This window comes from Neovison vison, chromosome X (genome assembly GCF_020171115.1).
Source record: "Neovison vison isolate M4711 chromosome X, ASM_NN_V1, whole genome shotgun sequence".
Lineage (NCBI taxonomy): Eukaryota > Metazoa > Chordata > Mammalia > Carnivora > Mustelidae > Neogale > Neogale vison.
The window spans coordinates 15,939,411-15,965,744 of NC_058105.1; the positions used below are offsets into that span (position 1 = coordinate 15,939,411).

A 26,334-nucleotide genomic window follows, 5' to 3' on the forward strand; every position below is an offset into this window, starting at 1 on the left:
ATACTCTCTTATCATGTCTCGATGGCTTTTTTCCTGATTCAGCATTTGCTTGGTTGCTATAAATCTTTGACTATCTTCCAGAGTCCTTCATTCCCACAGATTTTTCAGTGTGTCTGGACAGGGGTTGACCCCCCAGAGTATACTCCTCTGGCATTTTCCCCAACATCACTGGGCTCCGTGAGTGATGTTTCAAGGCTTAAATCCTAGCGTTAACATCTTCATTTAACAATGTGCCCTGTTTCCTGAAAGGAATAACACATCACAGAAAAGATAAAACTAGAAATTTCTTGGGGAAACTGGGTGGCTCAGTTGGTTAAGTGCCTTCCTTCAGTGCAGATCATGATTCCAGAGTCCTGGGATCGAGCCCTGCCTCAGACTTCCTGCTCAGGGGGGAGCCTGCATCTCCCTCTGCCTCTCCCCCAACTTGTGTGTTCTCTCTCTCTCTCAAATAAATAAAATCTTTTTAAAAAACTAAAACATTCTCTAGTATTACCAAACTTGTGAAAATCCATAAAATGATTTATTTTATATACACAAACTCAAAATATCTTTGTACACTTAAAATTTTTGCAAATTAATACAGACATCACAATACTGCTCCATATAAACCTTTGTATAAACATTAAAGGAACTATATACATGATTTTTTTTTCTTTTAGTGCTTTCAAAGCACAGAATGTCCAAGTCCACCTGAAGACTTTCTGGCGTTACATGCAAGAACAAATGTCAGGGTTGGGGTAGCCTCAGGTGCACTTGGTGATGTCTCTAGACAAAATAGAAGAGAGTTGGAGGTAGATCGTTTGTGACTCTCCCTGCCCCCTCCCACAGAGAAATAAGTTACCCGAATAGCAGCTTTCTTACTCTTTGCTTCAAACTGTCCTGAATACTGCATGGTTTAAAAGGCACAACTAGGAATTGTTGAAAACTTTGTTCGGCACGCACAAGATGACCAGTTGGCTTCTGAACACCTATTCTTTTCTGGAGGACGTAGTAAGGGCACCGAGCAGTGCTCCACTTACAGGGGGCCCTTAGTCACTCTGGAAACACCCAGAACAACAAAGCTCCAAGGAGGAAACCCTTATCACATCTAGTAGGGGTGACAGTGTTTACTGAAATAAACCTGCAGAATTAACAATATCACCTTCCTCAACTGGGAAAAGAAACAACAAAACAACAAACGAATACTTTCAAGGAAAACTCTTAGGGCAAGAGCCACCTTTTACTTCCAGAGACTCATAAAATTAAAAAAATAATAATAATAATAATAAAAGCTTCATGGCTTTTTCTTAGCTTCAGGAAGGCAATTCCCTTGGCCAAAACATGCTAGGAAGCTTTAACAATATTCTGTTCCATCCTATAGCACGGAGAACTTGCCCTTTTTTCTCCTTGGTCTTTGTATTAACACGATGATCGGCTGTTGATATGATTAACATTGTTGAGGTGGTGGTGGGAGTCTATTTTTTCTAGGACCTTCTCCAGGTACTGGATTAAGACTCGTCTTTTAAACCTAAAAAGTAAAGAGAAATTTTATTCACCAAAAGATAATAAAAGCACTTCCGACATATGAGTGACAAAGTGGAAGGCGGGGGACAAAGTGGGGCTGGTGATCTCCATGAGGATCGAAAATGCATCCTCATGTAAAGATTCGGCTTAGCAAATACGAACAGTGCCAACTGAGGGAGGGCCCAAGTCTGCCTCAGACTGTGGTGATCCCAGAAGATTCCATAGAGTTGGATGAACGAGTTGGACTCAGATACTATCGATCTAAATGCCTCTGGAGATAGAATTAACTATGAGTGAGGGCCAGGGCTGGAGAAAAGCCAGGCAGGGCTTATTCCTCCCCTGGCCCTGCACTGGGCCCTACTATTTAAAAAAAAAAATTAAAAAATGAAGGTCTCCTTACACCCACCTTGTGGCTTCCTTGATGGTAAATTCAACAAATTGTTTCTTGACTGCAAGAGGCCCTTGCACTTCTTCAAGCAAAATGAAAATCCTTTCGTACTCTGAAGATATAAAAAAAAAAATGAAGATATATATATTTAAAAAAAGACACTTCAGTATTAAAAAAACATGAATGGGAAATAAAATTCAATCTTTATACATCCTCGGGAGTTATTCTTCATGGGTGGAAAGTTAGATATAATTTGTATTTTAAATAGTCAAATCAAAACATCCGCCCTTTAGCTCCTAAGGAAACTAGTAAATACTGCACAAATGTGGCAGACTGAGTCACGGCCCCCAACGTTGTCTGCACCTCAATTCCCAGAACCTGCAAATACGTTATCCGATACGGCAGAAGGGACTTGACTTAACACATGGGATTAAGTTACGGATCTTGAGACGGGGAGGCTCTTTGTGTTTATACGTCAGCGTGGTCACAAACATCCAAACAAGAGGGAGGCCTTAGAGTTGGCATCAGAGAGGAAAGATGTGAGGAGGGAGAAGAGGCTAGGCAGGAGAGAAGGTGCTAACGAGACAGGCTCAAAGACAGAGGAAGAGGCCAGGAGCTAAGGAGGGCCGGCAGCCCGTGGAAGCTGGAAAGAGCAAGGAGACAGATTGTCTCTAGAATCTCCAGAAGGAGCTCTGGCCAGCCAGCACCTTCCTTCCAGCTCAGCGAAAACAATTTCAGGATTCCGACTTCCATGACTCTAAGAGAAAGGTGTACTGGGTCCCTTTAGTTAAAGCAAGAGGAATCGCTTTAAATGATGTGAAAACCCAATACTCCCCCAAAAATGTACCTCAAGAGAGAGCATGAATCATACCCCAAGTCACAGAATGAGGACCTTCCATTATATTATTGACGCATGTTCTTTCACTACTTACTTCGTCCAAATTTCCGAACTTCCTTCATTAACTGATGTTTTATATCAGCATTGATTCCTTGTGCCATGGCAGGAGTTATCTGCAAAGCGTTTGCTACAGTTCCCAAAGCAGATGTTCCTGAGACTTTCCGATCCTCTACAGAGACACTGCCACTTTTGCTTCCCCCTAGGATTGCGTTAGTCCCAGGTTTGTGAATCAGGCCATCCTTCCTCAGACTAGCAAAGTCATCAGACAGAGAATCCAACTGGTTGTGTGGAATACCATCTCCTGCCGTATTCATAAGCTCTGGCGGAGCAGGTTTTGACAGGAAGCCATCAGGCGTGAGCTGACCATTTTCCATCTTCTCCTCGTGGACCTCAGGAATGACCGTAACGTCTGGAAACCAAGTGAAGAAGTTAAGCTGTGAGGTAGGTGTGTTCCAGCCACCCCACAGGGAGATCCCGGTGCTCCTCAGTTGTGAGGAGATTCTTTGTTTCAGAGAGCAAGAAGACGTACAGATGGAGTCTGAGAGCCCTCCAACTGAGCTCAAGGACATAATACCACAAAACCATTTGCTTCTCTTCCTGGTGCTCCAAATACACATGGAAATCAAGTCAGACACTACAACTAATAAACATTCTCTGATCCCTGGCAGCCATGGCCTAACGCTGCCTGTGTTTTACAAGCTGAAAAGCAGCAAGTCTCACATGATGTCACGATTCCTGTCACTGACATACGGGTTAAAGCCTCTGCCTTCAGCTCAGGTCATGATCCCAGGGTCCTAGGATCGAGCCCCGCATCGGGCTCTCTGCTCAGCAGGGAGCCTGCTTCCTCTTCTCTCTCTGCCTGCCTCTCTGCCTACTTGTGATCTCTGTCAAATAAATAAATAAAATCTTAAAAAAAACCACCATGCCTCACTGAGTTTGGCACCATACTACGTGGGCCCCCTGCAACCTCTCTTTTCTACCTCGAAAGTTCTGAGGAAAACAGAGGTGGCCATTATGTCTCAAGGTTCTATATGGACTCCATCACCAAAAACCTTTGTCTGTATATGATTCTCATCATTCCCTTCTCTGACAAAGAAGTGGGTTTCCTTTTCCTCCCAAGTCTGATCCCTGTAGTTCATATGCTCAGCTTCCCCAGGCCAGGCACCGAGCCAAAGCCCGGGGATCAGCAGGGAATGAGACAGACGGAAGCAATCCATACCCTTATGGAGCTTACATCCTCACAGAGAAGGCAGACAGTAAGTGCACAATGGGCAAAGGGAATAACACAGTTTGACTTTGTGTTGGGAAGGAAGGAAGCAGGGATGTGAGTGAGAACAGGACGGGAAGCCTCCACGATGCGAGGTCAGGCAGGGCGCTCCGAGGAGGGGACCCCTGGGCAGAGCCAGGAGCAGGAGACAGAGCCGGCCCACGCACACACAAAGGCGGCGGTCTGGTTGCCGTGAGGGCCGTGCACAGCCCCTACTGGGGGACAAGCCGGGGCCATGGAGCAAAAGTCAGAGGCAGAGAGAGCAAGGAGGACATGGACAGGACACGTGATGGCAGGAGAGGCTGGCAGGGCCAGGTCGTGCATGGCATGGAGACCAGTCTCAGGATCGCAGACTCTGTTCTGAGTGCAAGGGGAGGTGGCGATGGGTTTCAGGATGGATGTGGCACGATCTGGTTTCTGTGCGGACACGGTCACTCCGGCCACAGGGTAGGGTATGGGTTAGACAGGGCCGAGAATGGGAAGCAGGGAAATGAGATGAGAAGCTGCTGTAGTAGTTTGGGGACAGATGGTGGCAGCATACACTAGAGGGATGGAGCCAAAGGGGGCAAGACAGGGATTCCATTGGGTGTCAGGTTGCCCAGATTTGCTAAGAGATGGAAGTGAGAGAAGAACTGAGAGAAATCATGGGGACTCCAACGGTTTTCACCTGAACCCCTGGGGAAATAACAGTGCCAGGGCTGGCCAGGGGCTGGTGCCCACCTGCTCGTTGAGAAGGGATTGCGCCCGGCTCCTCCTGACCTGGCTCAGTGACCTCACGCCCAGGGCCTGACCTCAAGAATGCTGGCATTATTTACACTACAGAAACCTGCAGACACTGTAATCCAGGGTTTCGCTCTCCCAGCCCCCACACCCTCCAACGGCCGGCTGTCACACACAGCTTTAGCAACACACACTGCCAAATGGTGTCACTTAAGATTAAGCGTCATGCCCTGGGGACAGCTGTGGGGAGAGCTGTTACGGAGACAGCAGAGGTGAGGCTTTCCCAAGAACCACGTGAAGTCCACTGAGTTTTGTCTGCCTATCGGACATCTCGGTGGATATACCATGTCCATCGACAAATTCAAGTCTGGTTTTTGGAGCAAGCTGTAGTCCAGAGAGGTAAATACATGAGTTGTTGACATGTGTATCTCTTGGAGAGCCCAAGACTTTACGGGATCACCTAGGGAGGGGAGAGGGGCCAGGATGGAGCCTCGGGATAGAGGCTGTACACTATTTACAGGTGAGAGAGAAGGGCAGGAACCACAAAGAGAGGATCAAGAGGAGCTGCCATAAAAGGGCAAAGAAAACCAGGGGTCGTAGTGTCTAGGAACTGGAGAAAGTTTCCATGGGGGAGGGAGCAAAAAACCACGTCAGATGACACAAAAGAGCAATGGCCACGGGTGGCAGACATGGGGGACCCTGATGATGCCCGTGGCAACGGAAAGGAAAGGCGGATCTGGACTGCACTAGGTGAGAGCAGGATGGATACATGAGGCCACAAAGGCAGCCCAGACCCAGCCGCGGCCTTCTTGAGCCTGTTCGCTCCTGCTGCTTCGGGAACCTGCTGCCTCTTTCTGATTCCCGCAGCAGACCTGCTCCCACCACCACAAGCAGGGCCTCCGCTCCCCCACAGGCCACCTTGGGTTTAATAACAGTTTACTTAACGACCGAAAAGCACATACGAAAGACATGAGTACAAAAGAAACGGAAAGTTGCTTAGGGTCTTAGTCCTCTAGGAGCCATAAGGAAAGCACAACCACTACTCTATACCTGTATGGACAAGGGTGGGTTTTAGGAGGTTTGGATAAGATGGTAACCACGAGGCTGAGGGTGGTCCCTTGCCGCCCACGTGGTTAGTTACAGTAGGTGGTGTTTGTGGTCTCGCCAACAGCAGGGACATACTCCGCCTTCTCTTAGATGACAGAGGACTGCTGGCTTCTCCCGGACGCTTCACTTTGTTTTGTGGCCCTGCTACGAACTCATCTGCTTCATCAATCATCATTCCCTAGAAGACATCAACGAACGCGTTCCATTAAAGACCACATGTCCTACCCCCAACACAGGCCTTGCCACTCCGCTCCAGCAGAACGGGGCACCAAGGTCAGACACGGTACAGTCGCGATCACACAGAAAGCTTGAGGAATGAGCAACTTGCATCAGCTGAAATGACCTTTCTGCAGAAGGATGAACCACTCAGAACCAACCCTGGATAAAGGAAACAATTCCCTTTTGTGTGCTTTTGCACTTTAAACGCATCATTAGGAAATATTGATTATCCCTGTACAGAATGCTGCGTGGAGATGGTGGGCGGCAGGCAGATGGAAAATGTCATCCCCCTGACATGCTCACAAAGATTCAAATATGTCCACCGTGGGGGCTTTTCACTCTTGGGGGGTACAGGATGAGAGCAGACATGTAAAAGGGTAGCTAAAAGCTGTTCTCATCCAAGGATAACCCAAGAATATGAAAGTATTTTCATAAAATCATGAATGATATTTCCAAGGCACTTTCCAAAGCAAGACTACATGCCAGGTCGTGTTCGAAAACGGTATTACACGCACCCACTCAACACTGCACAGGGCTCTGTTAGTTAAGCATAACAAGCAGCCCCAGCGCTACAGAGGAAGAGACCAAGGCACAAAAAGATTAAGAAAAACTCCAATTAATTGAGGATGGGGTGAAGTGGAATGCCTTCCAGTCTTGTTTTGTTACAAGAGAGATTACTGTATGGTCTGTACCTTAATACCAATTGTCTTCTCCATGTGTGCAGATATAATCCCCATGAGTCCTCATCCTGAAATGGTCAAGTCAGCATCTCTCCCTCCCTCCCACCCCCACCACACTCCACATTTAGATCTCTAGTGGGACAATCCAAATAAAGCAACATCACCTAGTACTTCCTATTTCAAAAGGACCAGTTAGTTCATCACGGTCTAGATAGAGCATTAGCGATCTGAGTCATGGAAACAGGAAATAAATGGCGATCTCAATATTAAAGGAATTGGTGTGTAGAGGCGGGAATGCATATAGGCTCAAAGCTGGAAAGATGTGAGTTCAAATCCTGACTTTCACCAGCCATGGTAGTTGACTGTTGAGAGTCTTGATTTCTTCTTATTAAAGGGCAGATGGGAACGCTCATCTACACTGCGAGCACAAGATGCGATCATTTGAAACTCCCGCTCCTACTTGGTACCCAATTAAGGCTTATTATTTTCTTCAAGCAACACACCTTCACATCCATTCACAAAGAGCCCTAGAGTCCTATTTTATTTTTTAAACAGAGGGATAAGCTCTGATTTATATTCATCTTGCCCAGAAGAAAGGAAATGTAGCAAGGATATCACAAGGTAGGCAAACCTAGAAATCGGCATCTTACCTTCTTATCTTGTTTGAATGGGTTGCCGAAAGTATGCAGTCTTTTTGGTTGATCAGGATCAATCTCTCGAAGGGGGGAAGCCAATGTCTTTAGATACTCCTGATAGTTACCCATTTGTGCCACTGGAATGCTATGAAGGGAATCTGTAACATCACAGGAAGAGACAGAGATGCTGTACAGTGCCAATGCCCTGTTTTGAGCGGACACGATCCTAGCTGGCTTTAACAATGTGGACCTTGGCATCCAAAGCCTAAAATCTCAAATTCAAAGATCCAAAAGCACTTCTCTTCATCCCACTCAATACTCGGGGTACCATCACTACTGCCTACAAGCTCCAATCACGAGGCTGACCACAACTCCCTTCTCCATCCAACTGGGTTTGAAAATGGGCCACCACCCAACCTGGGGTGCCATGTTTGTTCTGCATTTCAAAGAGCCTAGGCTCCATGGTTCTCTCTCATCATCCAGAGAACCTTGGATAGTAGGCCTTATGTTCTTGGGAGAATGTGATTAAATCTACAGGCTCTCTTCCTAGTGAAGCTTTCTCCTCACCACAAAACTTGGTGTATGATTGCAAGAGATGGGCTGACTAAGATTTGCTCATTTTAATGGACAAATGACTCCTTTTAAAATGAACAAAAGGGAGTAAAGGGGAATTGTACACCATCACCAATTATCCTAGACACTCTCCGGTTCATTCTTTTCATCTAAATGAGGAATTCTGGATTGAATTCATCATGGCAGGCCAGGTTGTACAATATCCAAAATATGACAGACCTAGCTCCTGCCACTTTCCAACTCACGAAACCTGGACTTAGCTATTAAAATGCTCGTGAGATGGAGAGAGAGCGAGAGTCAAAGCAAGAAACACACTCCTAACCATAGTGAACAAACTGATGGTTCCCAGAGGGGAGAGGGTTGGGGGGATGGGTGAAACAGGTAACGGGGATTAAGGAGGGCACTTGTGATGAGCTCCCACTCTTTGGATGTAAGTGCTGAATCACTAAACTGTACACCTGAAACTAATATTACACTGTATGTTAACTAGACTGGAATTAAAATAAAAACTTTTAAAAAAAAAAAAGATGCTCACTCTCAGTTTCCATGTCCATAAAATGGGCATAAAAGCAGTATCTCTCTCATGGGACTATTTTGATGCTTCAAGAGCTGAAGCCTGCAGGCTGATTAATGCACACCTCCCCTAAAACCTGAGGACAAGCAACTTGTGCCTGGGGGGTGTAGGGATTTAGCAAAAATGGGCATTCTAAGCCATTAAAGATTACAAAATAAACCTACCGATTATGCAGTACGTGCCTTCATGTAAGTCAGGTTTGACGTTTTCCTAACCAACAAAAAATACTGCTTTGTTCATTTACCTTCATCTTGTCCCACAATAAACTTGTGTGTCTTCAGGAGATTGGATCTCATTCTCGTTAACTGGTCTAAAAGACCTCTACGCGGAATATCATAAGCATTTCTATATGTCTGAGGTTTCAAATCCTATTCGAAAGGGAACAAATAATTTCAGTCACTCCTGAGGCTTTTGGTGTAGAAGTGTCATTCTCAACTCTCTTAAAATATTGGGGAAGAGAGAGAGAGTCAATGTAATTAACTTATGGTAGAACTAGGCTGGTGGCCAATTAGCCTTTGACGGCCTTGTTCTGAATTCCAATATACCCACACAGTATTCAAAGCACTGGGAACATCCTTTTCCAAGTATGTCAGCTGGCCTGGCCAGTTCTGCCCAACATGGACCTCGTCTATGGGAAATCGTGGGTCCAGGGGTCCGGGCAAGGCTGGCCCAGACTCTCACTGGTGCTCTGCTGCCTGAGTCTCTTCATACCTGATCCTCCTCCTGGTCCTCTCCTCTCACGGGAGCTAGATCAGCAGTCCAGCCTGAAGGCTCTCCCTGCTCACTTCTGTCCTCTCTTCCCTTTATCCTTGACAGACATTACCCACCCCCCCCCGGAATGCATCTTGTGCATTTCATGCCGTATCGGCATCTGCTGGCAGGACAATTCCTAGACTGGTCCGTATGGATAACCATGAAGTCCAAAACAGGATCGTAATCATTTCAAAACGAAAATAATACGACATAAACGTATCAGACAAGTTCAAACAAACACAAATGATTTATGTCACGGTTTACCTTGTTTAAGAGCCCTAACTGGAAGCCAGCAAATTCTTTGGTATTCAATTCTGTCAGTCTTGGTGCACTTTCCCCTATGATTTCTTTCAACAGTTTTCTAAAATTTTTACTGTGCGTCAAGGACACGCCAACTCCAGAATGGTTTTTCACTCTGATTCCAATTTCCTGGGGAGGTTTCTTCCCCACGGATGCTAGTATTCGTTCTGACTCTAGTTTGGTCTAAAATGAAAGTACATAATATGTTAAGAAAAGATCTACATTATCACAGTAGTTTTCACTACTTAAGAAAGGTAATACTTTAAGAACCCCACAGAACAACTTTTCAATCGTAAATCACAGAAAAACTGATAATTAAACATTTCCCTGTGCTTCTCTGTGCTAGCACAGCAAACAGGGAGGGGGCCTAGAAAGGTAAATAACTTACTACATTCTTTTCTCTTGTCTAGTGTCAAAATTTGATTGAATCATGGAGAGAATGGAAACTGTGGCTAAGACTTCCGTTCATAGACATTTAAAATCACATTTTGTTGTTATAGAATCTAGTCTAAGTCAACATATTTATTTCAGATCCAGACATAAAGGTTTAAGACTCTGAATTTATAAATGTAAACTAGTGCTAAAATTCGGATTACATAGATTGGCATTACATCTGGAAAAATTAAACTGTTTGTTTCTAATATCGGACTGCCCCCAGAAAAGTAATGCTTAATTTAACAAACATTACCATGTAAATAATATGTAATGTATATACTCAGTAATCTTCTAGCTAATTGGCAAAAAACACCCCTCTTACTAGACACTGTTAAACCACATTGATAAATATTGCTTGACAGCGTATTATAGCAATATTTTGGGCATATTTTGGGATTTACATACATCTGAGATGGTTCAAGGAACACTGGCAACATGGTTATTAAATTAGTAATTAAATTAGTAATTGGAGTAATTATAAATTAGTAATAATCTTTTTCTTTTTCTCTAAAAGAAGGAATCCTGCCAATGACCAGTAAGCCCAAAAGAATTTTGAGTTTCTTATGATTAGGTCAGAGATACCCACTAATTCTCACTATGCTTGGAATTAAGTACATGTATTATCTTTTGCAAAAAATTAAGTTATGAAATAAGGGAGAAGAGCAAATGAAGGATCTGTTTCCAGAAATGGTCCCAAAATCCCATTCGGAAAACTACACAAGCAACGTGTCTCAGAAGGTCCCAGAACTTGCATGAGTTTCAACTCTGCTCACTATTCTTCCTTGTGGCCATACCCTGCTGACACAGCCTTAAAGGCCTAAGGTAGACATCAAATAAAAAATATATATAAATCAACAGGTCAATCAATCAATAACCAAAACAAAACATTAACAACAACAACAAAAATCTATTAGCAGAGAGGAAAGGGGGTCGTGGGGACACTCGGTAGACCAGAAATCTAGGTTTGCCTTTACTGTCTCTTGCATTTATGAGCACGCTGGCCGGTCAGGAGCTGGTAAGCCCCAGGCCGTCCTTCTGTCTGGGCCAAGTCCTCACCAGGAGTGTCAGTGTCCCCAACTGTGGAGTCATTTTGGTTCTTTAGTGAAATCTGACACTCTTTTGCTTACTACTGTCTGTCTCCTACAGGCCCAGCTTCCAAACATGTCTGACTTAAAGCCTGACAGCCACTACAAATGCTAGCTAGTACTGGTCCCTACCTGGGAAAACCCTTGTGCGGAAGAAGAAAGTAAAAAGGCAAAAAGGCTGCATCACCTTGTCATATAATGTAACACATTTGTATGGCAGTAAAGCTCTAACTCAGTAGTTCTCAAATATTTCCATCCTGCAAGAATGGGCTAGGTAGAGGTGAGAAGTATGATAAGTAGGGGTGAGTGGAGAATGAGGTACTAATAGAGGTGAATAATGGTAAATGAGGTTGGGGGGATAAAGGAACAGATGGAGGGCAGGAAGAGGGGAGGCTGAACTCCACTCTTCAGGTTCCTTTGGGGCCTGTCGCCCTCCAGCGCGAGGGACACTGGTCTCATCTCCCCGTCTCCAAGAAAAGGCATCTGCGTATTTATTGCCTAAACACGAACGTCAGGCAAGACGCTGAATCACACCATGCCTCCGAGGGCTGACCTAAAGAAGGTGGGGGGGTGCTCTAGCCCAATGTGACTTGAGGAGAAACTAGGTTTAGGACAGACAAAATGTGACCCATGAAATAATTTGACTAAGCCTCTGCCCCTCTTAGGCCACAAGGTTATCAACCAGCTTGTGGGCAGCACAAACCGGCGAGCAAAAGGAGAAATGGCACAGTATCCAATGACACTGACAGACCCTTAACTGTAGTTTAATGGTGAAGCTAGAAGCCATAGAGAATCACATTATTACTAATCCATAAAGTGGAGAAATAGATACACATTTAATCTGAAAAAAGTACAATTACACTAAAGAATAAGGAAATGCACTTCTGAGGGCAAAGGATTTTTGTTTGTTTATTTTTACCAATACTACCTGTTGGCTGAGTTTTTTAAGGTAAGAGATAACACTGTAACTAAGTCCACAATCTAAATTATCTGATATCAGATTTGGAGCTCCCATCATCCTTAGTGCTTTCTTTAATGGCTATAAGGAAACAAAATACACAACAGTAAGAATAGAATAAATCTTAAAATACTCAAAGTTCAGTTATAAGGGGCAAAGGGACACGATTCATTTCTTAGAAGTCAAGGTGCTGCACATAAAACCAAACATGGAACATTAAAAAGTGGCAATGAATACAGCAGAGGAGTAAGAAGCAGAAAGTAACAAAATCAGAAGACAGTGGGATAAGAAGAGCAAGAAACAGCAAATTCAAACAGGTAAATTGCTTTCAGGCTTAAGTCCCGAGTCATAAAATCATTTCATATTGCATTTTATCGTGCACCCCGTTCCTGCCATGGTAAATACTAACACACCCCAATTTTTCCTCCCAGTGATACCAATGGTACCCTTTAAGATTCTGCCTTTTCACCTCTAGAAACTTGGCTGAAAGTTTGCCATATCCGCCTCTGAAATGATTTTGATCACCTTGATTTCGATTATACAACCAGTTCAAAATCATGACTGTTTTTTCCCAAATTGTAGAAACCCAAATGAGGCCAAGTAGCTTTTTGTTCTTTTTGGATTCCCCTCCCCCAACCAGCACCCTTGCCTCGTGCTGTGTCTTGGACACATTTAACAGGCAGAACGTCCACATCCAGCCTTCCGAGTTGTTTTTCAGAGGGAAACCCCATATTGAAAATTTCTAGAGTTAAAAAGGGAAGTTGATATCATACATGAATCCAGACCTATTTTTCTTAAATCCCCAAATTCCACTTTCATAAGGTTACTTTTCATAAGAGAAACACAGATAGACATGTTGTTATTTAAAAAAAAACATGGCAGTTAAAGGCAATAAAATAAAGAAACAATTCTCTTACACATAACTTGAGGACAGTGGTGATACAAATATTTAGCAATAAAAATATTGAGCTTATTTCAAGGGTCCAGTGTTTGGTTCACTGACATTTCTGGTGACAACAATCATCACTGATACAGCTAATGCATATATATACACATAAATACATACTAATAAGTAGTACGGAGGCAGAGTTTTTAAGTAGCTGTCAAAAGCCTGTCGCCACTTCAGATTTGCCTTAAGCTTGTGAACTTTAAACAAGTCATCTGTAAGAGAAAAACCAAAGTATTACGTGATTCCAGTCCTAAATTCCAAGATCAAAACCAAGCAACCTGCATCTGTTATATCGTTTTCTAGACATCTCAAGTTTTAATTACATTAGCTGAACATTCATTGATCTGATTGTCTTTTTTGGTACTATTTACCAAAATTATATAGAGTATTTTTCTAGAAAAAAAATTCTCAGGTTAGATATTCCTCTGCCATCTGTGAAGCTACTTAAATCATATTTAATCATATTAAAGCTGACTCCGATCCACGTGAACTTGCTGACCCATTACATTTTGGTAACACGGCTGTACTAATTTCCCGTGAGGGGGACTCCATGGTCACTGGCTGATGGAATATTTCTTTTATCCGAATGGAGGGTGGAAAGGCAACAACAACAAAACCCCGAACACAGAGAGACAGAGAACAGCTCACTGGTGGCCAGAGGCCAGGCAGGGGCAGGGTAGGCGAAACGGCCAAAAGCTGTCGAATGGTACAAACTTCCTGTTACAAAATAAGTAAGTCCTGGAGGTGTACTGCACAGCACGGGGACTCTAGCTAATGATCCTGTATTGCCTATTTGTAAAGCTGCTAAGAGAGTAATCTTCCAAGTTCTCATTGCAAGAAATTTGTGGTCGTGTGTGGTGATGGATGTTAACTAGTGTTTGCAGTGTTCTTTTCACAGTATGTACAAATTTTGACTCATTATGTCGTGCATGGGAAACTAATGTTATGTGTCAATTATATGTCAATAATTCATGCATACATAAATGGAGGATGTTATAAAGAAACTTTACAAAGTATATGAGAACAAAAGCGAAGCCTCTAACTTCCAGGCAAGGACAGCGAGCTCTAAATTATGCTTTGGATTCGCTTTTGTCAGCCTGTCCTATTCCACACCCAACCCCCACCCTTCATTTCTTCCATTTCAAGCCAAACACTGGGTCTGTCAAATGTTAGTTAACAATTAGGTCATGGCACTAGTACATGCTAGTGGAGACGTTAGGTTGAAGTTTGAAACTCTGTACAACTAAGTATGTTTCTTGAATACCATGCACATTAATACCCCTAAAGATACTGTCCTTAAATAAGCAGACATCCCTTACCTTTCTCCAACTTAAATTTAATTGTTTTAAGAATCTAAATGCATAAACTACAGAAAAATTTCCAAATCATGTCATTATCTCCTTCCAAGGGTACAAAAAATGTATTTTTATATATTAATTCAAAATTGATATCGTCAGACATCAACAGAAACCTGCCACACTTAATACAAATGCCAAAGATATTTTGAATTCATCTTCTATTTTGTTTCTTCAGGTTTCATTGGCTCTTATCCAAAAAAATCCAAATGCTTTACTTCCAAGAACAAAAGCATCCCTATGCCATATGCATAATTTCTCTACAAATAGGCCTATTCTTTGAAATGCTGAATTACTTTAGTTAAGAAAAGCAACTACACATTTTCTTCCTTTTACTGCTATAATAAATTATTCACCCCTGCCGAAACTAATTTAAATGAATTTACAAAGTCATAAAATGTGGGTCTTTTGTTCTTTTGGCGCAGGGTAGAAAGCACAAAGAAAAACAGATCTGAAGAGATTTCTGGCCCATTGTAACATGCAGGTCCTTTAAAGACCATTCATATCTTGATAGAAAGGAACGGGAGACGGTGGAAATATGCTGTTATACTTGGGTCTTTATGTGGAGTCTGTTGGGAATTAAGCAGATTTTTAGAAACTGACAAACTGAAATACAAGACTGGGGAGACATTTAGATATAAATAGATTAGATAATGAGAGTCAAGAATAGTCTTAGAATTTCAAACAATGCCAATTGCAATGATTCCACCAATTAGTCTAACTGAGTCTAATTATTTCTTGTTGGGAGTTTTTGAAACGGGGGAGGAAGAAAGAAAATGTTCCACAGCCTAGATTAAGGGTAGAGAGCTACTGGGGTAAGGGCCACTTGAGTCACATTCTCCATGGGGCAGGAAATGATGTTCATGGCGTTGTAGGAGGATGGGACAATGGTGACGTCATAAACACTCAGCTAGTCAACATTTGAAAGACAAAGAGATCAGAGTGTAGGAGAGTGAAGTGATACTGCCCACACCTCAAAAACTAGTAACATTTTCCCTTTCATTCGTTTCTCCCCATTTCCTGCTGAAAGAAAAAAAAAAAAGAGGGGGTGGAGGAGGTGGGTTTGAGTTCCCAGGCTCAGCCACACACTTAGCAGAGTGAGCTTAGAGAAACCACTGGCCTTGTTGAGCCTCCATTTCTTTTTGTTCTCCTGATAGAAACTGGTCTTAATATGGAGCTGAATTTTATTTTTTTTACACAAATCCCAGTTCTTAATTAAAAAAAAAAAATAGGGGCGCCTGGGTGGCACGGTCAGTTGAGCATCCGACTTTTGGTTTTGGCTCAGGAGGTGATCTCAGGATCATGAGACTGAGCCCCACGTAGGGCTCTGTGCTCAGTGCTCAGTGGGGAGTCTGCTGGGATTTCTCTCTCCCTCTCCCTCTGCCCCCGCCTCCATACTCTCTCTGTCTCTCTAAAATAAAAAATCAAATAAATAATCTTTAAAAAAATAAAACAGGTGAACTGACTGGTAGAGTTAAGAAAAAAAGTTGTTACAAATGCCTTAATTTCTGTAGTTACTGGCCCTCGATAGAAAAAAATAATTCCTTATTGAGAGAGAATCTTCTTGCTAACTATGATACTGACATGATTCTCATGATGGCTCATCGATCCAATTAAGCCTCACTTATCCATTCCAGGTAAGTTTTAGTGCTTAAATAATTAAACCTCTGTTAACTACTTCTGATGGAAATGCTGAATCGATAAAGAAAAAAAAATAAGGGTGACCTTTATGAACAGTTATCATATTATGCAGTAATACAGTGATGTTTCTGGGCATTAGGAAGTGTACATGTCTTCCCTTGCCTTTTTACTAAATATCCTGCCCACAAAACTGCAAAACTGTCCTACATCTTTATATAATGTCCTTCATATGGAATAGCAGTGTCTTTAAGAGCTATTAAAATAACACAGGTTTCGGGATGCCTGGGTGGCTCAGTTGGTTAAGCAGCTGCCTTCAGCTCATGTCATGATCCCAGCGTCCTGGGATCGAGTCTCACATCAGGCTCCTTGCTTGACAGGGAGCCTGCTTCTCCCTCTGCCTCTGTCTGCCACTCTGTCTGCCTGTGCTCACTCTCGCTCCTCTCTCTCTCTGACAAATAAATAAATAAAATATTTTTAAAAAATAACACAGGTATCAATAATGACTACAGTAATGATAATGCTAATAGCATAAATGAACAGTTACTATTGGCAACTTAACTGCATTAATTCATTTAATCCCAACTAAATGCTTTTGGGATATGTACTATCATTATGCCCATTTTACAGATGAAATAAGTGAGGCACAAAGAAACTATGTATCTTATCCAATCTCACAAAGCCAGCAAATGGCAAAGCCAGGATCCACATGAGGGCAGCTATGCTCTACAGTCCACAGTCTTTTCTTTTTTAAGATTTATTTGTTTGTTTACTTGAGAGGGGGGAAGGGGCAGAGGGAGAGTTGGAGAGAGAGAATCACAAGCAGACTCCCCGCTGAGTGGGGCACCTGACACGGGGCTCGATCCCATAACCCTGAGACCATGACCTGAGCTGAAATCACAAGTTGGACACTCAACTGACTGAGTTACCCAGGTGCCCCTCACAGTCCATACTCTTAACAATATGGGACTACACAACCCAGAAAGCGAAGTAATGGTGGAAATGTCGAGAGCGTCTAGTTCAGAACTCAACACAAAACCCAAGTTTGGGATTCAGGGGCACAAGGACCTCCAGCCTCTAAGGGTATGAAAAACCCCATGCTCCCTAGGAAAACAAAGGTTACAGAAAAGCCTGGAAATGGGTATTTAAGGCCAAAGGACAGAATAGGAACTGAGTCGAGGACAGACTGACCCTCAAATGGATGCGTGGCATTGGGGAAGGGGAAGGATTCAAGGATGAGTCTGGGGTTCCTGGTTTGAGATGTTTGCAGAGGGACGGTGATGCTCTCGGTAGGGCTGGATCCTTGGTGTCAGAGGTGAAGGAGGACCAGGGACAGATGTGGCACATGTACCTCTTGCGATGGAAGACACTGCAGGGAGAAGGGGAACTTGGCATTTGGGGAAGAGGCAGACTAATGGGTGACAAGCAGCCGGTGCTGGGAGTTGACCTTACCTAGTACTGGGGAGTGCAAGAGTGGGCAACATGTGGCTACTCAGGCACAGCAGGTTTAGACAAAGGAAGGACTGGATGCCTCCTCTTCACCTCTATTCCCCGCAAGACCAGCAAAGCCCATGCTTAGAGAGCAGTTCTCGCTATGGTGAAAAGCTGCGCATCTCAGTCTCTACCGGGAGACAAGCTACCATGGTTAGGGGCACTTTCACATAATAATTTGGAAGGCAGGCTTAGTTGAAACCAAAGATGAGATCCCGGAATTCAGCCCCTAATAGTTCTACAGAACTTTTCCACTGCCCTGTGGTAATAAGGCCACCCCCCGCCCCCGCGGTGTCATTGAAGACCATGTGGGGAGGAGTATCGAGGAACTCCTACTTCTCCCAGCCAGGGAGGTATCATTCTAGTGAGGATGCAGAACCCCTGCCCAGCCCCCAACAGCAGTAACGAGCAGCCCCCCTCCCTAAGAGTGTCAACAGAGGCCAAGTGGGGAATCTGGACTTCTACCTGCTCCCGGCACTAACAAGGCAGTACCTTGCAATCTCTGCCAGGAGGGTGAGAGGAAGCTGAACCAGAAAGCTTAAATAAGATCGAGACTCAGAACCCAATACTGAAAAGGCACAGGATTCAATGGAAAATCACTCGTCTCACCAAGAACCAGAAAGATCTCAAAACACATTCAAAAGACCATCAAGAGATGCCAACACCAAAGTGACAGAGACATTAAAAATATCCAGTAAAGATGTAAAAGGAGCCAGCATAAAAAAGATGTTTCAACAAGCAATTTTAAACAGGCATGACACAAATGAGAAAACAGAAAGCCTCAACAAAGAAAGAGAAAGGAAAAAGCTGAAGATGTAAAGAAGAACCCAGTGGAAATTTAGAACTGAAAAATACAAAAGCCAAAATAACTCAATGGAGGGGCTCAAAAGCACAATGGAGGGGACAGAGTAAATAATCAGTAATCTGTAAAAGATAACACGAGAAATCACCCAGTCTGAATAACAGAACACACACACACACACACACACACACACACACACACCACCACCACCACAACCACCAAAATGACCAGATCCATAATTTGAAAATTTTTCCCTGTTCCGTAGCTTGCCTTTTCACTCTGCTGATTACAGCCTTTGCTGCACAAAAGTTTCTAAGTTTGATGGATCCCCATGTGTTTATTTTTGATTCTGTTGCCTGTGCTTTTGGTGTCATGTCTCTATTGTGTTTTTTTTTAATTTCAAGTTTTTATTTTAATTCCAGTTAATGAAATACAGTGTTATTATATTCATTCCAGGTATAAAATTTAGTGATTCGGCACCTGCATACAACACCCAGTGCTCATTACAACAAGCGCCCTCCTTAATGCCCACCCCCGGTTTCCCCGCACTCCTCCCCTCTGGTAACCAGCAGTGTGTTTTCTATGGTTAAGAGTCTGTTTCTTGGCTTGCCTCTCCATCTTTTTCTCCCTTTGCTCATTTGTTTTGCTCTTTAAATTCCACATAGGTGTGAAATCATATGGTATTTGCCTTTCTCTGACTTATGTCACTTAGTATTATACTCTCTAGGTCCAACCACACAGTTGTAAATGGCAAGATTTCATTTTTCATGGCTGAGTAATATTCCATTATGTATACATACCACCTCTTCTTTATCCATTCACCTACCGATGGACACCCAGGCTGCTTCCATCATTTGGCTATTATAAATAATGCTGCTATAAATATGAGGTACATGTATCCCTTTGAATTATCATTCCTGTAATCTTTAGGTAAATACCTAATAGTACAATTACTAGATCACAGAGTAGCTCTATTTTTAACTCTTTTTTCTTTTTTTTTTAAATTTTTTAAGGAATCTCCATACTGTCTTTCCCAGTGTTATTATTTCTTTTTTTTTATACTATGTGGTCTTTTTTTTTTTTAGGATTTTATTTATTTATTTGACAGAGAGAGAGAGATCACAAGTAGGCAGAGAGGCAGGCAGAGAGAGAGGGGGAAGCAGGCTCCCTGCCGAGCAGAGAGCCTGATGTGGGGCTCAATCCCAGGACCTGGGACCATGACCTGAGCCGAAGGCAGAGGCTTTAACCCACTGAGCCACCCAGGCGCCCCAGTGTTATTATTTCTTACAATTGCATGTGACTCTACAATTATCTGAAAATAAAAAGTAGTCTTAAAAACAGAAAAATAACACCATTAACAGTCTAAGTGGAGGCTGTCTAGTCAAATCCTACACTTTACAGTCAGCAAAACTGAAAGCCATAAAGGATGAAACTGTGCCATTTGTGTACCGCTAAGTGCAAAAAGTTGGACAGAGAAAGGGGGAAAAATGTATGACTTCACTCATATGTGGAATCTAAAAACACAAAAGAAATGAATAAACAAACAAAAAGCAGAATCAGACCTGTAAATCCAGAGACTGAACTGATGGACGGACGGGGGCTGGGGGGGATGGGCGAAACGGGTGAAGGGGAGCAGGAGGTACAGGCTTCCAGTTACGGAATGACTACGTCACGGGAATAAAAGGCACAGTATAAGGAATGTAGCCAGTGGTATTATAACAGTGCTGTGTGGGGACAGATGGCAGCCACACTTGTGGGGAACACAGCAGAACATACAGACTTGTCCAGTCACTATGTCATACACCTGAAACTGTGTGACATTGTGTGTCAACCACACTCATGTAAAAATATTTTTACGAAGTCATTAATAACTAAATTTATTTGAATTTATAAATAATTTCAACAAATCCACAAAATATAGGTACCTTCTATCAGTACCCTTATGAAGCTCAAAGGCATAACTTACATTTTATATCATTAACAATCACCTTCGAGAGGACATTTCTAGACTGGAGTAAGAAATAAAGTAGGTAGACTATATACAAAACAATCATATGCTAATCCATTTAGGATGACCCATTCTTAACCTGCTTAACTTGCAACATTTGAAGGAACTGCTTTTTCAGTATATTTAGTATAAACACTATTTATAGCACTAAAAATCTTATGCTTTTAATGACTCGATTAAAACACAAAGATTGAAACTTTTGGCAAAAGTTAAGAAGCACCATCAAATAAAAATGATCCCAATTTTACAACTAGAAGGATACCACGTGGTACGACTATATTGCTCCAAACAGATGTGGCTCTTTCAATGAGGAAAAAAAAATCTCTAGACACATTTTCAGTGATATCTCGGTAGCACCTCCTGGAGTTGCTCCTTGTAGAATTTTACCATGGAAATGACAGCTTCTATGACTACAGTGATCGCAGAATTGACTCTGTACCTTGTTCCTTAACTTGCCTAACACCAATGCCTCCAGAGCTATTAAGATTCTTTTATGGGGGAATGAGTGGGAGCCAGTAACCCCCACAGAAGCCCTATTTTCTGGAGAAAACCATCAGATTCTTGGAACATTAACCCCAATCATGGAATTTTTGGTCCCAAATTAGTCTACAGAAAAGCCAAGTCTCTTGAAATGAGGCTGGAGGGATGGAATGGCAGCTCTGGTTCTCGAAGTCTGAGGAGCAGCAGGAGCTGTCTTTAGGATAGAGGCTGTGTCTCTTTGGTCTGATTAAAAACAAAACAAAACAAAACAAAACAAAAAACAGAAAACACAAAAAACAACAGCAACAAAGCGAACAGAACAGAAAACAATGTGCAAATTCTATCCTTCCAAACCCGTGTTTAGCCTTTTCTATATCCCGATATCAATTACTCTTCGACTACATTTTAAACGCTTAGCCCATTCTCCTCTTTTTCATTTCTGTTGCATTTTAAAGACGAGGAAATGGCACATAACTTTACTTACCTAAAAGAGGGAGTAAAACCGGGTAGTTGTACGGCATCACAAAGAGGTTTACACAAGTTAAAGTCGTACTGGCTTTTAAATAACCGAATGGATAGCCAAGTTCATTGTATTTTCCGCTGCTAGTAACAAATACCTAGAAACATGAAGTCAGACACAGTCATGACAATGAGGATTTTATGTGAAACCAAACTCCCAGCCAGAATGACATCTAACGCATAGCTTAACTATAATGTAAAAATGGCAATAGTGTTTTTAACCTGGGGTTATACCCACATAGACCATACTCAATAAAAATGTTCAGATTGTAATTCTTTTTACATTATATTAAAAACTGAACCCAGGGTGCCTGGGTGGCTCAGTGGGTTAAGCTGCTGCCTTTGGCTCAGGTCATGATCTCAGGGTCCTGGGATCGATTCCCACATTGGGCTCTCTGCTCAGCAGGGAGCCTGCTCCCCCTCCACCCCGCCTGCTTCTCTGCCTACTTGTGATCTCTGTTAAATAAATAAATAAAATCTTTAAAAAAAAAACTGAACCCAGACTCTGCAGTCATCATTCGGAGACCACGGGCTCCATCAACAATTTCCAAATATTTACTTGGTTAGCACAATGGCAAACGAGGCTGAAACACCACTAAGTGATACCAGCCATGAAAACAAACAACGGACTTTAAATGGGCTTTGCTTCCTTTGGTGCCCCCATTCCCCTACCCGTTCACTCATTTTTCATCCACTAAATACTTATCAAGTAGCCTATTATGAGTCAGACACCGGTGCTAATTATTAAGAGGCAGCAAAGAGATGCTTTGGTTCAATCTGGAAGGCATTTTCTCTTCTAAAGGATGCTGGCAGAGCAAACATTCAGTAGAGATTAAAACATTAATCTTGCGGCGCCTGGGTGGCTCAGTCAGTTAAGCATCTGCCTTCAGCTCAGGTCATGATCCCAGGGTCCTGGGATCCAGTCCTTCATCGGACTCCCTTGCTCCGCGGAGTGCCTGCTTCTCCCTCTCCCTCTGCCTACTTGTGCTTTCTATCTCTCTGTCAAATAAATAATTAAAATCTTTTAAAAAGATTATTAAAAAACATTAATCTTTATTCTATGTGACTACCCCCTTATTCCTCGCTGATGATTCCTGGTTCAATATATATTATACAGTCAGGTCCCGTACACTCGAAAGGCTGGGCTGAAGTCCTCTGGCTACCATGCTTTCTCTCGATTCCTTGTTTCCTCTTTGGCCCAAGTTAGGGCACCGGTATAGACTTCTAGGGACCTACATTGCTGCCTTTTCCCAACTCCTTCAGCAGGATCACTGGAGACAAAAGTCAAACCCTGATGGCGAACAGAATCCACTCACCTTGTTAATTCCTGGTACCAGCCATATCTCCTACCAGTTGACTAAACTCTTGCAATATTTAGTCATAGCTAAGAATAAATCTTTTCTGTGTCATTTCGACCCCACAAAACAATAAGTCGTGTTGGTGCTATAGATTTCATGTCATTATCTGAACCATAACAGAAACAAAGAAGTGTAGTACACAGGGTGGATTTCCCCCCTTTTCCTAAGTATGTATAACAGAAGAGAGGGGAAATCATCATAAACAATTAAAAATATTACACACAGCCATCAGGGGTCAGACCTAGGAGCCCCATGAGAGGAGAAACACTGTTTTTTGTTCCTCTCTCTGCCTTTCTCTCTTTCTTCCCTCCTCCCTTACTTCCCCTCTTCCTTCCTTCCTTCTCATAAGCCCCCTGAGTTTTTCCAAATTCCTTATCACCTGCAGATTCACAGAATTGGTGGGGGGCAGGTTTCAAAGGGATCATTAGAGACCATCTCATCTAGAGAAAGTGTCTGGCCCAAGACCACATAACTGGTGGCAGACCAAGGGACCTAGGATTGGAGTCCAGGCGCCACTATGATTTAGCCAAATTTTCTGGCTCCCGGTTCATCTTATTCCTTTTCACTCCCACTAATTCCTTGCCTTTAAACTAAACCAAAGTCACCTAAGTTACAGGACCACAGGCATATGGCATATTTGAGGGGTGGTTCAGGGAACAAGGGCACGATGTCTTACGTGTCTTGGGAGAAGCTTTGCAAGAAATGTGCTATACAGAAAAGTGGGCTTCTTTTTTAGGGAAAAGGTATGATTTGTAACTGTATTTGCTTTCATGGCAAAATTGGTGTCAATCCATGAAGTCAACCTCCTACCGTGGTTTTGAGTTAACATTCTATCTCTACGTTATATCTCTATATTCCTAGCGCATTTCTGGGGTATTGTACTGTAATATAAACATACATTCAGTAAAGTGTGTGAGTGGAAGCACATGTGTCATCAGCACCCAAATCAAGAAATAGAACACGACCAGAAGCCCCCTGCCGGGTGTCCCTTGCAGGCCACTGTTCTGCACCCCCAAGAGAAACCACCAACCCAACTTCTGACAGAGTCAGCCCACTTTGCCTCTCTTTGAGCATAGATAAAATAGAATCATAAGATGTGGGATCCTTGATGTCTGGCTTCTTCTGCTCAATATTATATTTATGAGATTGGTCTATTTCTTACACTTCTACATTCCTGCTTCAAGTGTGTTCCTTTTCTCCTACCCAGTTTTAGCATCTTTGGAGAATTTAAGTAGCTTAAAGACAACTAGTAGCAATAATCTCACATTTTAGGATGAAACAGATGGCAGTCTAAAAGTGTTTCTTGCGTAAATAGAACCTAACAATTACTGATTGCTCTATGGTGCTGGCGTCTAGGGATAGAACAAACATACTTCCACCGTAGGACTTCCTTATTATATCCAAATAAAAGGCTGTGTGACTGCCATGTCTGGATTTTTACAAACTAATATCTGAAGGTGAGTCTATTAATAAATCAGCAAGCCCTTCCGGCTGAAGTGTAACACTTGGAAGAGCTGGTTAACACGTGTATTTGCCACATCCAAGTGAAATCCGCGTTATGCACAAGGATGTGCTTTGTACAGGAAGAGAAGTTTGGTTACATGACGCTAACACAAAAACTAGTTTCAGGGCTTATGGGGTTTTTGTGTCAAAACGATCTTGTCCACCTGACACTAATATTACACTGTGCTGTTAACTATCTGGAATTTAAAGAAAAACATTTTAAAAATTGTTCTTGTACTTCTAATCTGTCAAGGTCACGTGAAGCTTCAGCTGCAGAAGCCACCGCTGAAACTTCCTGAAACAAATCCCAGATCCCAGAACGGTTGCAGACATTTGGCCGACAGGTAAGGGTCAGTACCTGCCAGCAGGTATGGGGAGACTTTCGTTCCAGGATGTACTGAGTTAAGGGTGAAGGTTCAAGTTCATATTTGTCAAAAGGAAGTTTGTCTATTACCATTGGCTCACAATCTACACAGGAGAACCTCACAACAGGATGAGATGTTCGTGGAGGCTAAAAGACAAGAGGGGAAAATACAGTGCGTTATCAAGGTGAGCTTAACATTTCTGACAAACCCACAACCCCTTTTGTGTTTTGTGAAACCATTGTTGAGATATACACCAGCGCTTTGAAAAAGAGGGCATTGCCAACAGCATCCATCCAGGCAGGGCACACGGATTCTTTGGCTCTACCATCTACTTGGCATTGGGAGGAGGAAAGGTAAATTAGAACACTCGTAACTATAATTTCAGTGAAGCAAAGATGATAAGGGCTTTGAATACAGTTAGGAAGTCACTAATGATCCAAAAGGTGAACTCCAACTTTCAGATCCACTTTGCAATCCCCAAGCATGATCTGCCCTTCATTCCTTGGTACCGGGAGGTTACACACAGTCCAGATGTTGCCAGGGAAGAAGAAATCCATGAAGCTGTCTAATGAGCAAATGAGAGGGCTAGAGCCATTAATGAGCAAAGCAGAAAAATTGTAAAGCCGTGGGAAGGGCAAGACAGATACCAAAAATGAGCCAGTCCCAACACCCAGGATCACTGGAAATTTCCTTTCAAGCTGATTTTTTACAGCACTTTGCACACCCGCACACTTGCCTCTGAACAGCTGAGGGCCAAGGCTGCTTTGGGCTGGGCTGCAAAGGCCCACGTGCCTGGGGCACCAGAGCGGAGGGGTGGAGGGGCCATTTTATTAACAGGTTTAGTCTGTGGGGATGGAGAGCACCAGGGAGAGAAATGGTGGCAGCAAGAGCGAGCCGAAGAGATGAGGAGATAGGACAAGTCCCAGGGACAAGGGTGAGACGTGACTCCCCCTCTTCTTCCAAGAGATCTTTCAGTCTAACAAGAATATGACAAAACATCTCTGTTTCCCTTATAAAGGGGGAAACCATGCTCCTTGGTGTTTGTGGTTTACACACCTACAAGATCTGTCCTGGGAGCTAAAGGAAACAGCCATCAAAGTGCTTTTAAAGCTGGAGGGATGGCAACGGGGGTGATATCTGAGCTGGAATTGCTTTCGTTCCAATTTTTCCTGATTTCCATTTTTTTCAAAGATTTTATTTATTTATTTGAGAGAGAGAGAGGGTGCAAGCATGGGGGGAGGGGCAGAGGGAGAGGGAGAAGGACAAGCAGACTCTGCACTGAGCGTGGCGTCCTGTCATGGGACTCCATCCCATGATCCTGAGATCATGACCGGAGCTGGAATCAAGAGTCAGTTGCTTAATCAACCAAGCCTTCCAGGCGCCCCCTTGATTTTCATCTAAATTAAACTTGAGAAATATTTCTGGCTTCTTAAATTTAAGCCAATTTTTAAAAAGCCATAAAGACACAAGTGAAGCCCTGTCACTAGCAATAATGACATAAATTCATAACTGAAACATTCACTCTGGGGTTTGGAGCTAAGAGCAACTGGGCGCTGAAATCCGACCAGTGTGTACCTCGGAGCGCTGAGGAAAGGCGGAAGAGATATACCCTCACCCACAGCAGGGGCAGAAGTGGCTTCAGTCCTATGTCCTCGTGGCCTCTCCTAAAAGAAGGAGCCTAGAAAGGATAATCCACGGGGCACCTGGGTGGCCGAGTTGGTGAAGCATCTGCCTTTTGCTCAAGTCATGATCCCAGGGTCTTGGGATGGAG

General features: G+C 43.0%; 1 protein-coding gene across 8 annotated transcripts in view; it reads right to left on the minus strand.

Moving 5' to 3' along the window:
* Positions 1-503: 503 nt before the first annotated feature.
* INTS6L (integrator complex subunit 6 like) overlaps positions 504-26,334 on the minus strand; it is a 53,808-nt gene continuing 27,977 nt past the window's right edge. For 3 of the 8 annotated variants that reach the window (XM_044234273.1, XM_044234271.1, XM_044234274.1), the window contains 11 exons: positions 24,557-24,709; positions 21,303-21,435; positions 13,162-13,256; positions 12,066-12,176; positions 9,582-9,800; positions 8,809-8,932; positions 7,433-7,575; positions 5,827-6,061; positions 2,824-3,198; positions 1,910-2,003; positions 505-1,507 (listed from right to left, as the gene is read on the minus strand). In XM_044234273.1, the coding sequence (XP_044090208.1) occupies positions 1,399-1,507; positions 1,910-2,003; positions 2,824-3,198; positions 5,827-6,061; positions 7,433-7,575; positions 8,809-8,932; positions 9,582-9,800; positions 12,066-12,176; positions 13,162-13,256; positions 21,303-21,435; positions 24,557-24,709 (1,791 nt within the window). In that variant the 3' untranslated portion in view covers positions 505-1,398. Of the gene's footprint in view, positions 1,508-1,909; positions 2,004-2,823; positions 3,199-5,826; positions 6,062-7,432; positions 7,576-8,808; positions 8,933-9,581; positions 9,801-12,065; positions 12,177-13,161; positions 13,257-21,302; positions 21,436-24,556; positions 24,710-26,334 lie in introns of all 8 variants that reach the window. The other 5 variants (XM_044234270.1, XM_044234276.1, XM_044234278.1 and 2 more) reach the window with 5 other exon arrangements.